At 43.3% G+C, this 18,946-nt stretch overlaps 1 protein-coding gene across 3 annotated transcripts in view; it reads left to right on the forward strand.

Moving 5' to 3' along the window:
- LOC148511753 (teneurin-1) overlaps positions 1-18,946 on the forward strand; it is a 658,333-nt gene that overhangs the window by 423,928 nt on the left and 215,459 nt on the right. For all 3 annotated transcript variants that reach the window (XM_088482875.1, XM_088482876.1, XM_088482877.1), the window contains 2 exons: positions 494-613; positions 9,121-9,382. In XM_088482875.1, the coding sequence (XP_088339001.1) occupies positions 494-613; positions 9,121-9,382 (382 nt within the window). The remainder of the gene's footprint in view (positions 1-493; positions 614-9,120; positions 9,383-18,946) is intronic.

The raw sequence follows: 18,946 nt of genomic DNA on the forward strand, positions 1-18,946 counted from the left end.
GTTAAACTTAGTTTATATCACATTTCTTGTATCCCCTAATGTATATGGTGTCAAAAATTCATTTAAGAAATATGATTATTTTATATTTATTGACTGTATCTTTTTACTGTAATTTGGATATTGTAGTAATGGTTTTTACTTGTCAGATGTACAATGTTCTAAATTTTTTTTAAAAGTAAGATGGCACGAAATCCATACTTTAGCATTCGGCTAGCCAAATCCTTTTATTGTATTGTAACGGATTTGGCCAAATAATTTTATAAGACTGTGCCAAATGTAATTTGCCTATAGAAGTCACCAATAAGAAAAACTGCAATTGTTTTAGGAACTATGCGTAAATATATATTTTTATGTATTTTTCCTACACAAGTAGAACCATGTATATTTTATCCATCTAAATCAATCAGCATCATTTTTAACAACTTATAAGTAAATAATTTGAATAACATGCTTGCTTGTTCCTTAATTATATTTACTTTGTTTATGCTTTTAGTCATGTCTGTGTTGTTCGGGGTCAAGTAGTAGCTGTGGATGGGACACCACTGGTAGGTGTCAATGTCAGCTTTGTGCATCATAATGACTATGGATATACAATCAGCCGGCAAGATGGAAGGTACAGTTATGGTTAATTGAATAATTAAATATTGTATTACTTTTTCAGCAATATGATTTTGCTGGGTGTGTTTGATTTTTTTTACCTTTAAGGATTATTTAGAAAATTCAAATATTGCATACCCAAAGGGGGATATTTACTAAAGGTCGATTTTAATGGATTTTAATCGACCTAAAATTTATGAAAATTTATCAACATTGAAGTTGCGTTTCTGGGACTAAATCATACAGTACATTTACTAACAGACAATTTTTGATACATTTTTTTTAGGTATTAGTATATGTGTGATTAAGACCCAGAAACACAACATTGATTTTTCATTGATTTTACATAGATTAAAATCATCTATTAGTAAATATACCCCAAAGTCCTTTTTCATATGCATAAAAGCAGCTAATTAATTGTAAAATGCATTTAAACTTTTTGGGCATTGAACCACTCATTTCAAAGGGGGATGTACTTACATTTGATGTTAGCATATATTCATAATGGAATCAGTATGTAATGCTGCTGGATGTAATGCCAGTGGACTAAATACAGACACTGGAAGCCTGAACCGTCAGGATCCTGACTGGGGCTGGTAACCCTCCCCTCTCCCCCCCCCTAACCCTTCCTTAGTGGGGGCTAACCCTACCCTCCTCCCGTTGGTGCCTAACCCTAACCTCCCCCGGTGATCCCTAATCCCCCTTCCCGCACTCTAAACCTAACCCTCCCAGGTCGGTACCTAATGCTAACTTCTCCCCAGTGGCACCTGTCCCCCCAGGGGGGTGCCTAAAAACTAACCCTCACCCCCTTGGCTAACAGATAACAGCCCCCACTTACCTTCGTTCGGGTTGCCGGGCGCCGGGATTTGGGCATCTGGCTAAGTATAGGCATCAGTATTTAGACAACTATCTTTAGTACAGAGTCGGGCTTCCAGCGTCAGGCCCCCGACATCCGGCATTTCTGATGCCGGTAAATAAACTGCATCCCTTCATAACAAGTGCATGGTGGTAACAGTAAAATACATCACCTCAAAGTATAGCCTACTGCCATTTTCAGGTAACTTTCAATAAACTTTATTTTTCCACTATTCACACACAATAAAAAGAACACGGAAAAATGCTGATTGCATAAGTTTTTAGACCCTGCAAACTGATACTCTGATACTAGGTACAGTAGAACCACATTTTGCTGCAATAACAGCTTTGAGCCTGCTGTGGTATATTTGTACCAGGTTTGCAAACTGTTTGGGAATGATTTTTACCTCTACAGATTTGCTTCAGATTGTTCAGGTTGATTGGATGAAAATTGTGGACTGCAGTTTTCAAAAAGTGCCACAACTGCTCAATTAAATTGAAATCTGGATTTTGACTTGGCCAATATAGAAAAATCACCTTTTTGTTTTTCAACCACACCACTGTTGCTTTGGCCTTGTGCTTGTGATCAAGTGACCTACTTAAAGGTGAACTTTCTCCCAAGCTTTAGTGTTCTAGCAGAAGGTTACCTTTCACTATCTCCCTGTATTTTGCACCATCCATCACTTAGTGTTCAGTTTGCAACCATGCTAGTTTTCAATTGGTGTAAAAAATCTAAATGTTTGTATAATCTGAGTCAGTGGTCGAAGTGGGAATTTTGAAGTGGGGGTATAGAAATTTATTGAGTGTGCGCGCCTATGCCGCACGGGAAAAAGGGTGTGGCCACATGCCATGAGGGGCATGACTATGTTATGAGGGGTGTGCCATGCATCCATCTCTCACCCTTTGCACCTCTCACTACTTCCTTACTCAATCCAGCATGATGAGGTAATCTACAGTATCCTAATGTGGACTGGTAGACCCAGAGCTACAGAAAGGAAGATCCAGGAATGCAAAACAGTGCAGGTTATAATCATATACCTGTTCTACCTTCAGCAGGAGAATGAGACTGGTCAGAAGAGCTTACAATCTAGCCTTGTGAGGGTAAGCTACAGAGACATCAGTGGGACTAGTAGATAAAGAGCTGGGGAAAGAGAGATGCAGGAATATAAACAGTGCTGAGGGGGGTTATACAATTTAGCTTTACAATCAGCAATGCACTGCACTGGAAAATGAGGTTCTTAAGCTGCATATACACTACGAGACTAGGGAAAGACAGTACGATTACATCGTAATCGTACCATCATTCCCCTTCCCTTGTAGTGCCTACACTGATTGGTCGTTCAGTGTAGGCACCCTCCCTCATCCCTGAACATGCCCAATCTGTCGTTATCGGCAGACTGACCGGCATGTTCAGCCGATGATTGAAGTCGGAAATGACCAGTGGGAGCGCGTAATGATGGTCGTTTCCGACAATATAGTGCATGATTTGTGCACGATTAATGAGCAAACGCTCATTAATATTGCATAGTGGATACGCGGCTTTAGGAGCTTGCAATCTAGTTTGATGATTTGCGAAAGGTGCCTACACACATGTCAATATTTTACCCAATCTGGCCAATTCCGACACATCAGAACGACAGATCGTGTAAAATATGCCCAAATTGTGGCACGTCCCCGCAGGTCACACATCGCATCTTCAGATCTGCCATGCTGTAGGGCAGATCTGACAAACTCAAGTCACGATGCACTGGATAGTTTAGGAGGCACGATAAATCGTGTGTCAAATTGGCAGCTTTTTCAGACCAAATCGTGCCCACGACTGGCGTGGAGCTCCCGGGGAGAGTTCAGGGGAAAATTGTACACATCGTGGGATTGTGAGCACATCGCTATGTGTGTAGGCACCTTAAGAGTGAGATACAGAGTCATTAAGGGAGACTGACAGACACAGAGCTGGAGAAAGGTAATGTAAATAGAGATGGGAAAAGTGTTAATCACGTGTTAGCTATACCCTCAATTGAGAATCCAACTGAGCTGAAGAGCTTGCAATTTAGCTTAATGAGAACAAGTTATCAGACCATAGGGGCACTGTTACATCCAGAGTTGGGGGGGAGAGGAGATCCAGAAATGAAAAATAGGAAAGGAGTATAATAATTACACATTATGTATATCCTCAGCAGGTGAATGAGAGTGTGAGGTGCCTGGGAGAAGTTATCTGGAGCTCTCCTGGAGGAATACGCATAGTCTCCACTGTTAGATGCCCCAGGATGTGGCATGGCTCCTGGTCCGTCACCCACCTGTAGGTTGTGGTCCAGACAGAGCTGGATTAAGGGCGGGCGAGTAACCCCAATCCCCTCTCTCACAAAGGACCCCCCTGGACCTGTTTTCTGATACCACAATCAAGCAGCTGCTTTGCTGCCATCATCGGGACAGTCACAGCACTGCTGCACTGCAGTCAGTGTGCTGCTGAACTTTACTCTGTGAGGAAGTTTTCATTCTCTCCCCTCCTGTTCAAGACTCTGCCCCATTTCCTACGTGAAGCCCCGCCCCTTTCATTCATGAAGCTCTACCGTATGTCTTGTTTTCTTCTCCAAGTCTCCAGGGTCCACCCAGCCCCAGTCAGTGTGAGGAATTTGCGGAGCTTTGGAGGGAGGGGGAGATCAGCATGCACACCAGGCTGTGCTGTCACAGTCACTGGGGCAAGCAAAAAAGAAAAACAGTCTCAACAGGTGCCCCAGTGCCTGCCCACTACACCAGCTATTCTTGTTGCACTTTCACTCATGTTGGACTGTCTGTCAGAGAGGGACCACGGAGCCTCTCCAGTAACTCTGGCTGCTTCAGGTGTGTGAAGGCAGGGAGGAGGTGACTGGCCCCTAGCTGCTCTGAGAGGAGGGAGGGAACTATGCTGCTGCCGCCTGGCCAATAGACAGTGTCAGGGTAGCGGACGGAGGCCACTCTATCTGCACTCAGCTCAGCCGCTCATGGAATTTGCCCAAAAAAAATGTTCAGTGCTTGAAGTGCAGGTATACCATACCGTTGTATGCCGGCTCACTTCGAGCACTGATCTAAGTACAAAACCTCATCTTACATTGCAATGGGAGTCACTCTGATGCTTTCTGTCAAACTCCTTAAGCGCTTTAATTCTAACCACCCATATAGGCCACTGAACTCTGTAGCTCCCTCATAGTAAAAGTCTCCTTCTTGCCCTGATGAAGTGGGGTTATGGAAATTTGAATAGAACAGCCGGGGGTTGGGGCTCCCTCATGCCCCCAATAGCTTTTTGGATTTTTATAATGATTAATCCCCAGGAACCCGGCAGATACAAGACAATCACTTGGGAGTTTTCCTTACTTATATGTGGTTTCTCTGCAACGGAGAACCTCTGAAGAAATTGTTTCTCCCTAGGTATTCACTATTCATGTAGTAGATCACATGGTCCATAGTCCGGAAGATGCCTGTTTGCATAGGAATATAACCAATGTCATCATATAACAGAAGTTCAATCATATAATACATAGTAATAGAAGTTTTGGTGTAGTGCATAATGTGAACTCTCCTGATCAAACAATTTTATATTATTAAACTTATTAGCTAATGTGGTACCATTGATATCTGTATTGTTTCTTTAGAATGGGTGGCTTAATGAAGATTTTTCATTCTAATCTTGCTAGATGTTGATAATCTCCACCCACTTTCCCCCCAGTTCTCATACCCTATTGTGTCTTTCCATCCCCCTGTGTCTCTATAGCCTCATTCACCCATGTCTCTCCAGCTGTAGCACCCATGTCTTTCCAGCTTCCCAGTGTATCTCCAACTCCAAAGCCAGGCCCCTTCTTTCTCTCCATCCCCCTTCTGTCTCTCTAGTCCCTTTCTATCTCTCCAGCCTGACAGTGTCTTTCCAGCTGCAGACCCCCAGTATCTCTCCAGCTCCAGTCACCTTCTGTATTTCCAGCAAAGCCCCCAATGCCACTCCAGCTGCAGCCACTGAGTTTCACTTGAGTTGCAGTCCCCCATTATCTCTCAGACCCCCAGAGACTCTCCAGAAAATTCCCTGCGTCACTCCACCTACATCCACCCAGTGTCTCTCCAGACTCCCAGTGTCTCTCCAGATCCATTCTTTCTCTCTTGCAAACCCCTAAATTTCGCACCAGCTAGAACCAGCCTCCTTCTGTCTCTCCAGCTCCTCAGTGTGTCTCCAGCTGAATTCCCAGTGTCTCTTTAGCTGCAGCTCCCAGTGTTTCTCCAGAGCCCCAGAATGCCTGCAGCTCCAGACCCCTTCTGCCTCTCCAGTTGTAGCCCCTTAATGTCACTCCAGCTGTTTTCCCCCAATGTCACTCCAGCTTTAGCCCCCAGTGTCTCTCCATACCCCCAGTGTCCATATCTCTCTGTCTCTTTAGCAGAGCCCACCAGTATCTCTCCAGCTCCAGTGAGCCCCATTCTATCTCTCAAGCCAATTTTATCTCTTCATCCCATTTTATCTCTTTGGCCCCTTCTGTCTCTCCAGCCCCCCTTCTGTCATGCCTGACCATTAGGGTCTCTCCAACTCCAGCATCCCTCCGGCTCCAGCCCACACACACTTACCTTTTAATGTGTCTTTTGGCTGCTCCTCATCCTCTTCGGGCCACAGCTCTTCTCCTCAGTGGTGTGACATGACATCATGACATTACATGCGCTGTGCCTCAATAAACAAAAAACGTTATCGCACTGGCTACCTACCGGTGCAGGAAGATACAGTGTGGCTGCCAGCTCCCCAGACCCAGCACAGTCCTGAACCCTGCTGATCACTACAACAGCGCAGGCAGTGGTGCCATGAAGTGTCCGCTGAAAGTGGCAGTTTGTCATACCAATGTGTAACACCCCACTTTGAGCACTGGCTCTTACACTGAGTTTTGAGACACAGCCTTGTCTAAGCTTTGTCTTGTTGGTATGATTCAGTTTTAATTTCCTCACAATTGCTCCAACAATGCTCACTAGGATATTCTTGCACTTGAATATTATTTTGTAGCATATTGTGCATGTCTATAACTTTTATGTTTCATTTTTTTAGAATGTTCTTTTTTCTTAATTTGTACAGCTTTCCATCAGATTTGCAGTATTAGGGGGTCTTTTATCCATAAAAACCGAACTGTAAAAAAAAAAAATCAAAGGTAGAATCTAATTGAAAACCAATTGTTATGGCAATATCTTACATCTTTGTAAACTTGAACCTTCCATGGAACAGGGTTTGAATGCAAGCAGCATTTTTCAATTTCTATTTTAAAAAATACATCTGCTAACAATTGATGAATTCTGAGTTTGAAAACTTGCTATAAGAACCTACTGGTTTGCAATAAAAATACTGTCTGGACCAATCGGTGTGAATGTCTTTTGTAATACAGACATATCTGTGGACTGTTTAAGAGGTTGAATACTTTTGCAAGTAAGGTCCGTATTCAATTAGAGGTGAAAAAGCTGCGATCGGCAAAACATTTTCGTTGGTGCGCAGTTTTCGCCTGCTTCCGAAGTATCCACCTATTCAATTCCAGGACGTTTTCGCCTTGGCGAAAACTCCATAAACAAAACCAGGCGAAAATGTTTCTCCACCCAAAGGCAGGAGAAAAGATGTGTAAAATCCCTATTTTAAGTAAAATTGTGAGGACTTGGGGCCTGAATCAGACCCGTTCGCTAAGCTGCAGACGCACGCTAGGGGCGATTATCACATATTTGCGCATGCGTATACATCAAAGTACGCATGCGCGAATCAGTCACTGCGGCCGGGAATTGTGCTCTTGTAGTACACAGACTGGACACTATTTTGAGTGACAGATGGCGCCGTTTGTGGGTGGTAACATGGGAAGATGCTTGTGAATGGAGGAGTGGTGCTGCGAATGCAGGCGTGTCTGGGCGTCTAAATGGCGTTTTAGGGATGTGCATAATTAGCAAAGAAGCGTCATTGTACACGCCACTTGGTTGTTTTTTAGCCAGCACTGATTGCAGTGCTTGCGGTGGGGTAGGGTTTACCTCAAGCGCTGCCTGCAGCTCTGATGGCTCTCGATGTTACCAATTAAAAAGACACTTCCTGGAGATGACGTGTGCTAAGTAAGAAAGGTGGGAGGCTTTATACTCCGGCGTGTGTTCGCTCTGCTTTTGCTCTCTAAGGCATAGAGGGCGTCCTTCCACCAGACAGTGCGATCACAGCATTTGCATACCCGGCCCCTTTTAGCTGCGTGAGAGCGCAGCTTAGCGTCCGGGCCTGAATGCGCTCCTTGGTTCAGAACCCTTTGGGCACACCCCCCAATGACTAATTAGGCCAAAATATATATATATATATATATATATATATATATATCTTATTACCCCCTAAAAAAGGCATGTTATTTTTGGGGTGAAAACTTAAAAAGTGTTTGAAAATGGGTTTTAAGTATTGGCTCGGTATTTTGGGGTGCTGTATGGATGGGACAGGTGTTTTTAGGATTGCAGGGGGCTGCAGCAGCTGTTTTTTTATAACGTTTTTAAAAATGCACTTTATTAACTCCAAAATATACTAGTACCCAATTTAACTACAGCAATTATTTTACACCAACGAAATTGCTTTATAAAATTTTTTCAAACTAATGCAAAAGTGCATATAACAGTAATTTGACTCAATTTAGGAACCCAAAATACTTATATTACAGCTATTAACTCACTTCTATATTGATTACCAGGGTCACTTATGCTTTTTATTGGGGTACAGACTAATTTCTCCCAAATCCTTTTCGCTAGTTTCACCATTTGCAGCATTCGCACATCCGCGTTTTTGGCCTGTTTTGCAATTGAATAGGGGGAAAAGCGGGAGCACGCATTGTGAAAGTATGCGATAACTTTGCCTCAAAACAGGCAAATGAGGCGAAAACATTGCGCTTATCGTGGCTCTCAGCTTTTCGACGCTTATTGAATACGGCCCTAAATGAGTGCATATATATATACATATTAACAAATTAGTTTTAATACAACAGTGATATAAATATGGAAAGTATATACATAAAGAGAGAGATAGAAGAGAGAGAAAGAAATAATTAACAATAAAAATATTAATACAACTATAGCAGAATGGTTTATTAATTCATATTATTAAGAATATCAAAAATTCTTCACACTGCTGAATTAAAACCAGACCAGTTCACATGTATAGTTATTGCTGGCAACAGATGTAATCCACACTGAAGTCTAATCAGGGTCTAAACCGGTTCCAATTCTGTTGGTATAATATTGGCCATAATTCAAGTGAAATATTGCTAGGATTTGTTTTTATTTTTCTTAAATACATTTATTATAAGCTGATGATGACACACTTCTAGGACTCATTCATCATAGCATAAGGTTGCTTAATTTAAATCAGTATTAAAGCAACAGCTGGAGTTCAGATGCTAGTACAGTGTAATTCAGCACCATTTCAAGCAGTGGTTCAGACATAGTGGCAATGTATTCAGACTTCACCGTTTTCCTGACGCATTGTTCTCTCAATCAGTAGTATCTAAGCATCTAAAATCTCACTGCTGCTTTAATACTTATGTGATTTAAGAGACCCAGAGCAATGGGGCGATGGTGAATGGGTTCTAGAAGTGTGCCAGCAGACTGGTAATTAATGGATACATTAAATCAACTTTGTCCTAGAAGAATGAACTATTTTATGTCTTTCTTTTCTTTTAGCTTTGATCTGGTCACTATTGGTGGCATCTCTATCACTCTACTTTTCGAGAGATCCCCTTTTATTGCTGTGAAAAGGACACTGTGGCTTCCTTGGAATAAATTCATTGTGGTTGACAAAGTTGTGATGCAGAGGTCAGATACAGAGACCCCATTATGTGACATGAGCAGCTTTATCAACCCAAATCCAGTTGTTCTTCCTTCACCATTAACAACATTTGCTGGATCATGTTCACAAAGAGGATCTATCATCCCTGAACTTCAGGTAGGTTAATTTGGGACAGAAATCCCCCCTCAAATATACATCATGTTCAGCTGCGTGAAGGCTTCCCTAGTACAAGGGCAAGGCAAGGATGGTATTTACCATAATAGATTTTCAGAAGTATCCTGAAGATGAATTCACATAAATACAAAAGCTTATATAATAAAAATATTTTAACAAATATCATTTTGTCAGCTCTCCATCTTCTCTGTTTAGTGTCCAGCTACCATTCATTTATATTCATTACAAAGAGCTGTATCTTCCTCATTCTTGTCGTCTATTTGTTGACCACTCAGTCAGTTTTGTGAAGATACAACGGGGCAGTGTCTTATATGTAAAATCAGACTCTGGGCCAGCACATTTTTTGGAGTTGACACATTCATTGGATATTCTATTTTAAGCCACACTCTTTATGAGCATAAATGTCAAAAAGCAGGGCAGAAATTGGATAGTTGTATAGATAATGGGCTAATTTGCAAATTTAAGGGGAGATGTATCAAACCTTGGAGAGAAATAAAGTATCAACCAATCAGCTTCTAACTGCAATTTTACAGGCTGTGTTTGAAAAATGACAGAAGCTGATTGGTTAGTTCTATCTCTTTATACTTTATTTCTCCCCAAGCTTTGATAAATCTCCCCCATAATTTGTAAGAAAATCAACTATAAAAAAAAGACTCAGGAATTATATTATTAAACAAAACTAAACCCTGACAAGTCCTATTAAAGCTCTTTTTTTGCCATGCCCGAATGCGGCTGGGATGTATCCCTTTCCTAGTTTCAATATGGGATTTAAAAGAAAAATATGACTTATTTTGTAGTAAATTATTCTAGGAGAACTCATTTCTGATATAACAGTACCTAGGTATATTTCTGAAAACATACTGAGCGAAGCATATTTAAATAAATCTATTTTTTATCTTGATAGATGTTATATTTTTACAGAAAAATTTAACATTTATGTTTATATTTTCCTTCAACAGCTTACACACAGCTATGAAGTGAAGTAAATTATTATTTTCTGCACAAACTCATACACAGCATTTCTGGAAAAGAACCATACTTTATATGTATTTTCTCTGTATCCTCATGGCTGCAAAATTACATGATAGCTCTTGCAGAAGAATCTCTGAGAAAGCTTGTAGAACGGTGCAATCCTTGAGTTTGACCCTTTAGATTTACTTCATGCGGGCTTAATATACATCCTCTTATTTCGACACACTTATTGCTCTTTCCCTTTTATATTCTCTGCAGTCAATAACATAAATCTAGGAGCTTCATCCAGCTAGAAATACATCTGTTTACTTTCATCTACACCAGCTGCTAACTTAGTGAACTCAGCTCATCCCATTTTTATTTTTTAGTATTTTATTGTAGTACTTTACAAGATTTTTTATTGATGCACTGTTTTTCCAAGAATGTTACAATAAAAAAAGTATAAAATAAATGTGTAATATTTCATTGTAATGTGAAAATAAACCAGCAAAAAACAAATGGAATATCCAGGATTAGGGCAGCAGCCCATTACAGTGTGTAGTAGTAATCGTGTGCCAATATAAATTGTAAAGTACAGTGCAGAGTGGAAATCACATTCAATACACAGTAGCAGTTCTGTTAAAGTATGTAGTAGATAGCATTGCCATGCTTATAAAGTAATAGCTCCTTCTGCCTTCATGTAAAACTAAGTGACTCCTCCACCTAAAACTGTACTCCCCTGTCAAAATGTCACATGAAGTGCTCGTACCCAGAGGTGTAGTGTGTAGCCAGGGAATCGGTATGGAATCCCGGCTGCCGCATGACCAGCAGTTCGATTCCCGGCAGCGGCAGCCCAACAGATCAGCAGAGCCCGGCAGTGGAAGCCCGACAGCGCTGGAAATCCCGATCGTCCCTAAGGTAAGCATAAACTAACCTAACCCTAACCCTCCTTAGGGGTGCCTAACCTCCCCCCCAAGTGCCTAACCCTAATCCCCAATCAGTGCCTAACCCTAACCCCCCCTTCCCCACTGCCTAAACCTGTCCCCCGGGGGGGTGCCTAACCCTAACCTCCCCCCGGGGGTGCCTAACCCTAACCCCCCCTTCCCCTAGCCTAACTCTAACCCTCCCGGGGGGGTGCCTAACCCTAAGTCCCCCCGGGTGCCCTAAACCTAACCCGCCCTCCCCGCGGGTGTCCGCTCACGGCGCCCGGCATCCCTTCGATCGGGATGCCGGGCGCCGGTCTCCCGGAACTGGGTAAATGACAGGCGTCTAGATATAGACACCGGTCATTTATCCCACGCCGGGATAAAGCAAGCGGGAAGCCGGCTGTCGGTATTAAGGCAGCCGGTTTCCCGACTGCATACCGTAGCCAGGGCACCCGGAGCATGTTCATGCTATGGCGATCCCCCCTGGTATGTCCAGCATATGGGGTTAAATTAAAGGGAAGTAAAAATAAACATTAGGGGCAATATCAAACTGAGGCATGGAGGGATAGACATATTCCAACCCACTAAAGTAATTCCACTAATAAAAACTACAGTTTTGTGTGTACTCAATAAAAATACACTTTACCTATATGGTCGTTTCTCTGCAATTGGGCACCTCTAAAAGTACCTCCCTGGGCAGACAGTCTTCAGTTGGTATCCACTATTCATGTAGGAGATCACATGGTCCAGAAGATGCCTGTTTGTGTAGGAATATAAGCAGTCATTATCATACAACAAAGGTTCAACCAGACTTGTGCCTCCTGTCGTGTGTCCCCAACAGCCTCCTACCCAGTGGCATAACTAGGGTCTTCGGAGCCCAGGGCAAGTTTCAGATTGGCGCCCCCCCCACTACACAGCTAAAAATGTCTTGCGCCCCATCGGCGCGCGACAAAAATATGGGCGTGGTCACCTACCAGAAGGTGCGTGGCTACTCAAAATGGGGCATGCCAACATGACACGCCACCCATTTTTTGTCACATTCCTTTACATTCCATATGCTAGATAGATTTGAGTGCGCTGATCACCTAGATAGTATATCCTGATTATGACAGGCTGCTCCGACAGCAGGATCTGCACCTGCTAATATGATAAACAAGAGAAAAGGTGTGTATGGAGCACTAGTCAAGATCAGGTGACCACGATGTGTAAATTGTATTTATTAAAACTCTTATAACAAATTAGAACAATTTACACACCGTGGTCACCTGATCCTCACTAGCGCTCCATACACACCTTTTTTCACATTCCATATGCACCTTACCTTTGCGGTAGTTTCTCACAATGTGGTAACCTCTGAAGAAATGTATCCTCCCTGGAACGATGGCGTCTTCAGTCGGTATTCAATACTCATGTAGGTCACCTCGTCCGGAAGATGCCTGTTTGTGTGTTAAAAAAGTAATCATAAAACAGCGGTTCAACCAAACTCGTTCCCCCTGTGTAACTTCCTTCCCCTGCACCTCTCAGCCACACCATCATCTCACTGCATCCTCTCTTAGCCACACCATCATCTCCCTCCCTGTGTCACCTCTTCTTAGCTACACAATCGCCTTCCCCTGCGTCGTCTCTCAGCACACCATCACCGTCCTCCCTGCGTTGTCTCTCAGTCAGGCGATCAGCTCCCCCCTGCATTGTCTGTCACACCATCATCTTCCCCTGCATTGTCTCTCGACACGGATACACACACACACACTGACACACATATATATATATATATATATACACATACACACAGACATATATATACACACTGACATATACACATACACACACTGACATATACAGTACACACACACATACACACACTGACATATACACACTCTGACATATACACATACACACACTGACATATACACATACACACACACACATATAGACATGCACACTGGCATATACAGTTCACTGACACATATATACATACACACACTGACATATACAGTACACTGACATATATACATGCACACACTGACAGCCTACACAGACACACTTATCTCTTTCACACAAATGCAGCCAGCAGCCCCCTCCCCACACATAACACACACCAACCTCCACACACCCACTGCCCCACACACACATAACACACACCCACCTCCCCCCCCATTACCCACCTGCAGTCAGCAGAGAGGGCTTGGGATGGAAGAATCACTCCTCTCCTGGTACCCGGAGTCAGACGGCAGCTCGTCTCAGGCAGGTCAGGGAACACGAAGAGCTCTCTCACTGTCTCATCAACAAGACTGCCTGTGAGGGTCTGCGTGCTTCCACTGCAGCTCCCCCTAGAGACAGCCCAATTAGCAGCAGGCACAGCACACTGACCTGCTCATTAGTCGGGATACAATGATGGCGGGAGGGGGAAGGGTGGGTGTGCGTGCGGGTATGATGCCCTGTTGGCGCCCCCTCTGCTGGGCTTGCCAGGGTGCCCAGGGCACGTGCCCCGCTCGACCCCCTCTAGTTACGCCACTGCTCCTACCCCCTGCATCCCTCCAGCCTCCTGTCCCATCTTTCCAGTCTTCAGCCCCGTCACTCCAGCCTTCAGCCCCCTGTCACTCCAGCCTTCAGCCCCCTGTCACTCCAGCCCCCTGACACTCCAGTCTTCAGCCCTCTCTCACTCCAGCCTCCTGTCACACCAGTCCCCTTATATAACAGCCCCATTACATATCAGTGTCGCCAACTCTCCTCTCCCCCACTGAATGTAGCAGGCCCCTATCTGCTATAATACCCAATATTACACCCCTCAGTAAGTGACCACATTATCTATTAGTGCTCCTCCTCCCCTTCACTGATTATAGCAGGCCAGCCCTATCCCCTATAAAACCCCTCAGCTTCTGACTGTATCAAATATAAGTGCTTCCCTCTCCCCCTTCACTGATTATAGCAAGTCAGCTCCATCCCCTATAAAACACCTCAGCCACTGACTGCATTAAATATAAGTACTCCCCCTTACCCATCACTGATTATAGCAGGCCAGCCCCATACCCTATAAACCCCTCAGTCACTGACACTATTAAATATAAGTGTCCCCCCCTCTACTTCTCTCATTTGGGCACCTAAAAAATGATATTTGTTAAATATACAGTGCGCTATGCACAACAAACAGGTAGCGTGCAGCCAGCATGCACCTGTTATCTTTCCTTTTGGGGGAGCGCTTCCCAGCTATACTGTCAATGCGTGTGACGTCGTGACGTCAAACGCAAAACGCATCAGAATGGAAGCCCCTGGAGCTGGCATCTGGCTGGCTGTCAGCTTGACAGCTGCCAGTGCCGAAGAAGTTAGACTTCAGCCAGTGGGCGCAGAGCACGGCGTCCTCTCACCTTTTTGGCACCCGGAGCTCGTGCTTCACCAGAACTGCCCTCCGTATGCCCCTGCTCATGCCTTCGCAGCAGATTAAACTCCCTAACTGTTGACATCCACAGTTTACCGCTAAGATGTTTTGTAACTCTAAATACTTATCTAATAATAAACACATAGGAGAGATTAATTTAGATCAATAAATAATTAAAGTTAGTATGGTGGTGGGCAACAAAAGAATGGACAAAATATAAGAACATGCATGCAAACCACTTCTTGGTGTTCAACTCTCCTGAATAAAGCACACACTGACTTGGAGATATCTTGGAGGTAAACAAAACCCCTTATTGGCTGTTTGTTTATTAATTACCGACTACCTGATTTTAACTCATTGCACAGCCAGGGCTCTTTGGAGCAATTTGCATTGAGGCTACGTTGATCCTTTTTCAATTTCCATTGGAATATGTCTGATCAAGCTAGGAATGAGGAAATAGGTAAGATTTAAGTTAGAGAAAACTTATATTTCCTTTTCCTGGTGAAATTTTTTTTTTATTCCAAATGTATTATTATATTAATAAAGTGGCACACTACTTTTTTACTTCATAGGAGCCAAACTGTATTAATTTAATAGAAGCCACTCATTTTTATTATTTTTAAAAGAAGAGCACTATTTTATTATTTGAATATTTTATTATGGCACAATAACATATTACTTAAAATCAGGGGCATAATTTCCTTATTTTTATCCTGGTAGGCTAGCAATGGTCCAGAGGTACCAAAAAGGTACCAATGTTATCCAGCAGTAGGATGGCTAGCTCTAGTTATGGAGACTACACCCATCACCTTACCCATTGTTGGACTACACTTGATGCTGAATTGTACAGGCCTGTTGTAGAAATGGAGAGGGTAGAAAGGGTAAATATTGGGGCTGATTCTGAGACAAACACAGAAGGAAATGCAGATGGATCTTGCAGATTTCAGCACACTGCGCATACACCAAAGGAAGAAATTGGCAATTGCGCATGCGCCAGATCAGACTTAAGCACATGGATGGAGTTCACTATTGTGTACCTTGAGAACACACTAATCTGATTCGTCACAGTAGGCATGAGAAAGGAGTGTCTTGGGCATGTAGGACAACTCTTGTGTTCATTAATAGCATGTGGACGGAGGTGGGAGATCTGTTTCAAATGAATCATTACACTCAGCATGGGGTGGATGCAAGTTCAGATACTATGACAATGATAGCGGCTGTGGACATAAGACAGTGGGCGGGATAGACTGCCACATGCAGCTGCACGGATTTTCTACATACACGTGTGGATTCTTGCTTTTACATTGCCTAGTAGTCAGGCTGCCATGGCCAATCCGGAAAAGCTGCTGCAGATGCTTCAGCGCCATTATTTATATATTTTTTCTTGCCTCTATATGACAGGCTAGCCTGCTTACATACAGTAGCTGTGTTGCAGTTCTCTCTCCAGCCAGATTCACCTCTATTGTTTGGCAGATTTTCCTTCCTGTGTGTTTGGCGATGACTTGGTGCTTATTCCATAACTCTGAAAACATCAGGATGGTGACTTGCGGTGACGCATGGTCGAAAATGTTGTTTTTCAGATTTGATTTGTATGATATAGCCTCTATAACATACAGTGATTACCAATTTAACACCTTTCTAACAAAATCATAATTTATTACAATACCCCCTATGACATAAGCAACATCGGTCCCACAACCACTGCCGACAGCAGTTCTTTGTTTCTGTTCACTGGATGCCTGATGCAATCATTGAATAAATCTAAAATAAAGTACCTAACAAAGTATGCTATGTTTGACAATATGCAGTCATGACAATGTACCATCCCCTATGTGTCTTTATACATGTCTCCAATAGGTGATGAAACATCATTATAATACACAGTGTTTCAATATACACTCCTACTTGGTCTAGGTGTTGCTGATTATCTAGGTTATTTCAGGGTATGCATGTTGGTTGGTTAAACTGACAATATATATTTTCTGCAGAACTCACATTGCTAGAGTCAGTCATCTACATCTGCACTTTGCTAAATTAGCAAATCCAGAGAAGCATAAAACAGAAAATAAAGTCCTATTGTGTTTTGTCTCAAGTCATTTAACCTTGCACCTTATGATTTGAAACAATAATAAGACGCTCTCCAGCTTGGCTTCAGTTATTTTTGCGCAATGCACTTAATGGACATCCAATGCTGTAATAGAATTTAAAAATTCATGGGATGAACCAAGTGATATGGAAAAAGTTAGAACACAAGAAAAAAAAGGTCAACAAGTTTTACGGTAAATTGGGGTTATATGGACGGCACTGTCCAGGTCTGTATGTTTGCTGTGGTATGAAAGAAAAGAATGCATTGTTACAGAGAAATAAAATGGGGTCAGCTGTAGCTCTGCACACAATCTTAGTGCTGTAATACATTGATACATTGTTAGAAAAATATAAAAACTGCTGTATGACATATATAATATATATATTTTTGGTTTAGTGCATTTATTGCTTTGCTCCAATATGTGAGATGATTGTCTGAGATAAAACAGTATATAAAATAATGATGCAAAAGTCCAAAAATCTTTCTTTCTGCAACAAACTGACACATTTCACATGTTTAATTTTTCTATATTTGTTAACTAGCATATTAAACCCAGCGAATAGCTGATGACCTCTCATCTTCCCTCCGCCCCCTGTACACTTACCCTGACTGTGGACATGATTCACTATGGATCGCTATTCTGCTTATACGCACGCAACTGCATTGCTAATATCAGCGGTGCTATATAAATGTTTGCATTCACATGGCGTATGCAGCCTGACATAAGGACGCCCACTTCCCCTTACTCACATCTGTATACTAGTGCAACATAGCCAAACAATCGGTAACATCGAGTAACATCGGACCCATGCGCACAGTTAAGGAAGCCCAGACGTCATTCAGGAATTGCTAACTTCTGTGCACATTATGAGACCTCAGGAGGCGCCAGGTATCGCAGCGGATAATTTATGCACACCCATGCAAGGGCTTTGAAACGCACTGACATGCCTGCATTCGCCCGACCAGCACCCCCCCCCCCCCCGTCACCACCCACAAATGGCACTTCCTGTCAATCTCTCTGTTCTGGGTCTGCGTAGCAGTTTTCATCTCAATTGCTAGTTTGCGCACTGTCATGCATGTGCAGAATGCAACAATCAACCGACTGTGTGCGGCTTTGCAACAACATTCCTTGCTGAATCAGGCCCCGTGACTCCCTCCTTTCCCTCAATCGGAATGCGCTTGTCATTCTCAGAACATGCCGGGATGTTCTAAGTCTACTAAATCTCTCATTTAAAATGCAAGGAAACTGTTTGTATCTCTATTTGTTGCTCAGACGCAGTAACGTAACCGTCAACTGCTGCCAAGCACCTCTCTCGGCTTCATAACTCTGTCCACACTACTCTCTGTCCTTCACCCCTCTCAGCCCCACTCCTTACTCTGCTTGCACCCCTCTTTGCCCCACTTTTCAGCTGGCACCATCCTCTCTGCCCTGCACCCTCTCTGCCCTACATCTCTCTACCCCACACACCTCTCTGCCCTGTATCCCACCCTGTATCCCTCTCTGCCCTGAACACTCTCTGCCCCACACACCTCTCTACCCTGTATCCCACCCTGTATCCCTCTCTGCTCTGAACACTCTCTGCCCCACAACTCTATCTGCCCCACATCTCTCTACCCTACACACCTATCTGCCCTGTATCTCGCCCTGTATCCCTCTCTGCCCTGAACACTCTCTGCCCCACACACCTCTCTACCCTGTATCCCTCTCTGCCCTGAACTCTCTCTGCCCCACAACTCTATCTGCCCCACATCTCTCTACCCCACACACCTATCTGCCCTGTATCTCGCCCTGTATCCCTCTCTGCCCTGAACACTCTCTGCCCCACAACCCTCTACCCCAGACACCTCTCTGCCCTGCATTCCTCTCTATCCTGCTTTCTTCTCTGCCTCATACCACTCTCTACCTGGCACACCTCTCTGCATTCCTCATTCATTGGACATACTGCAGCTGTCTCATGCTACTGGTGGCTGTCTTACAGTATAGGGCTGTAGTTGACAGTCAGGTTTTCAAAGTAATTTGACTTATTTAGTTCAACCTATGCCAGTCAGGATGCCACTTGACATCTCTGGGCCACACACAGGTCTGGATGGGCAGTAACAGTATGGTGATTTTATGGCACTTTTTACATGGTCCTTCATAATAACTGTTACAACCCTTAGAAAAAACACAATGTTTAAGCTTAATAGCAGTAAATCTGCTGTACATT

This window comes from Taudactylus pleione, unplaced genomic scaffold, assembly GCF_031769625.1.
Source record: "Taudactylus pleione unplaced genomic scaffold, aTauple2 ptg000296l, whole genome shotgun sequence".
In the NCBI taxonomy this organism is placed as follows: domain Eukaryota; kingdom Metazoa; phylum Chordata; class Amphibia; order Anura; family Myobatrachidae; genus Taudactylus; species Taudactylus pleione.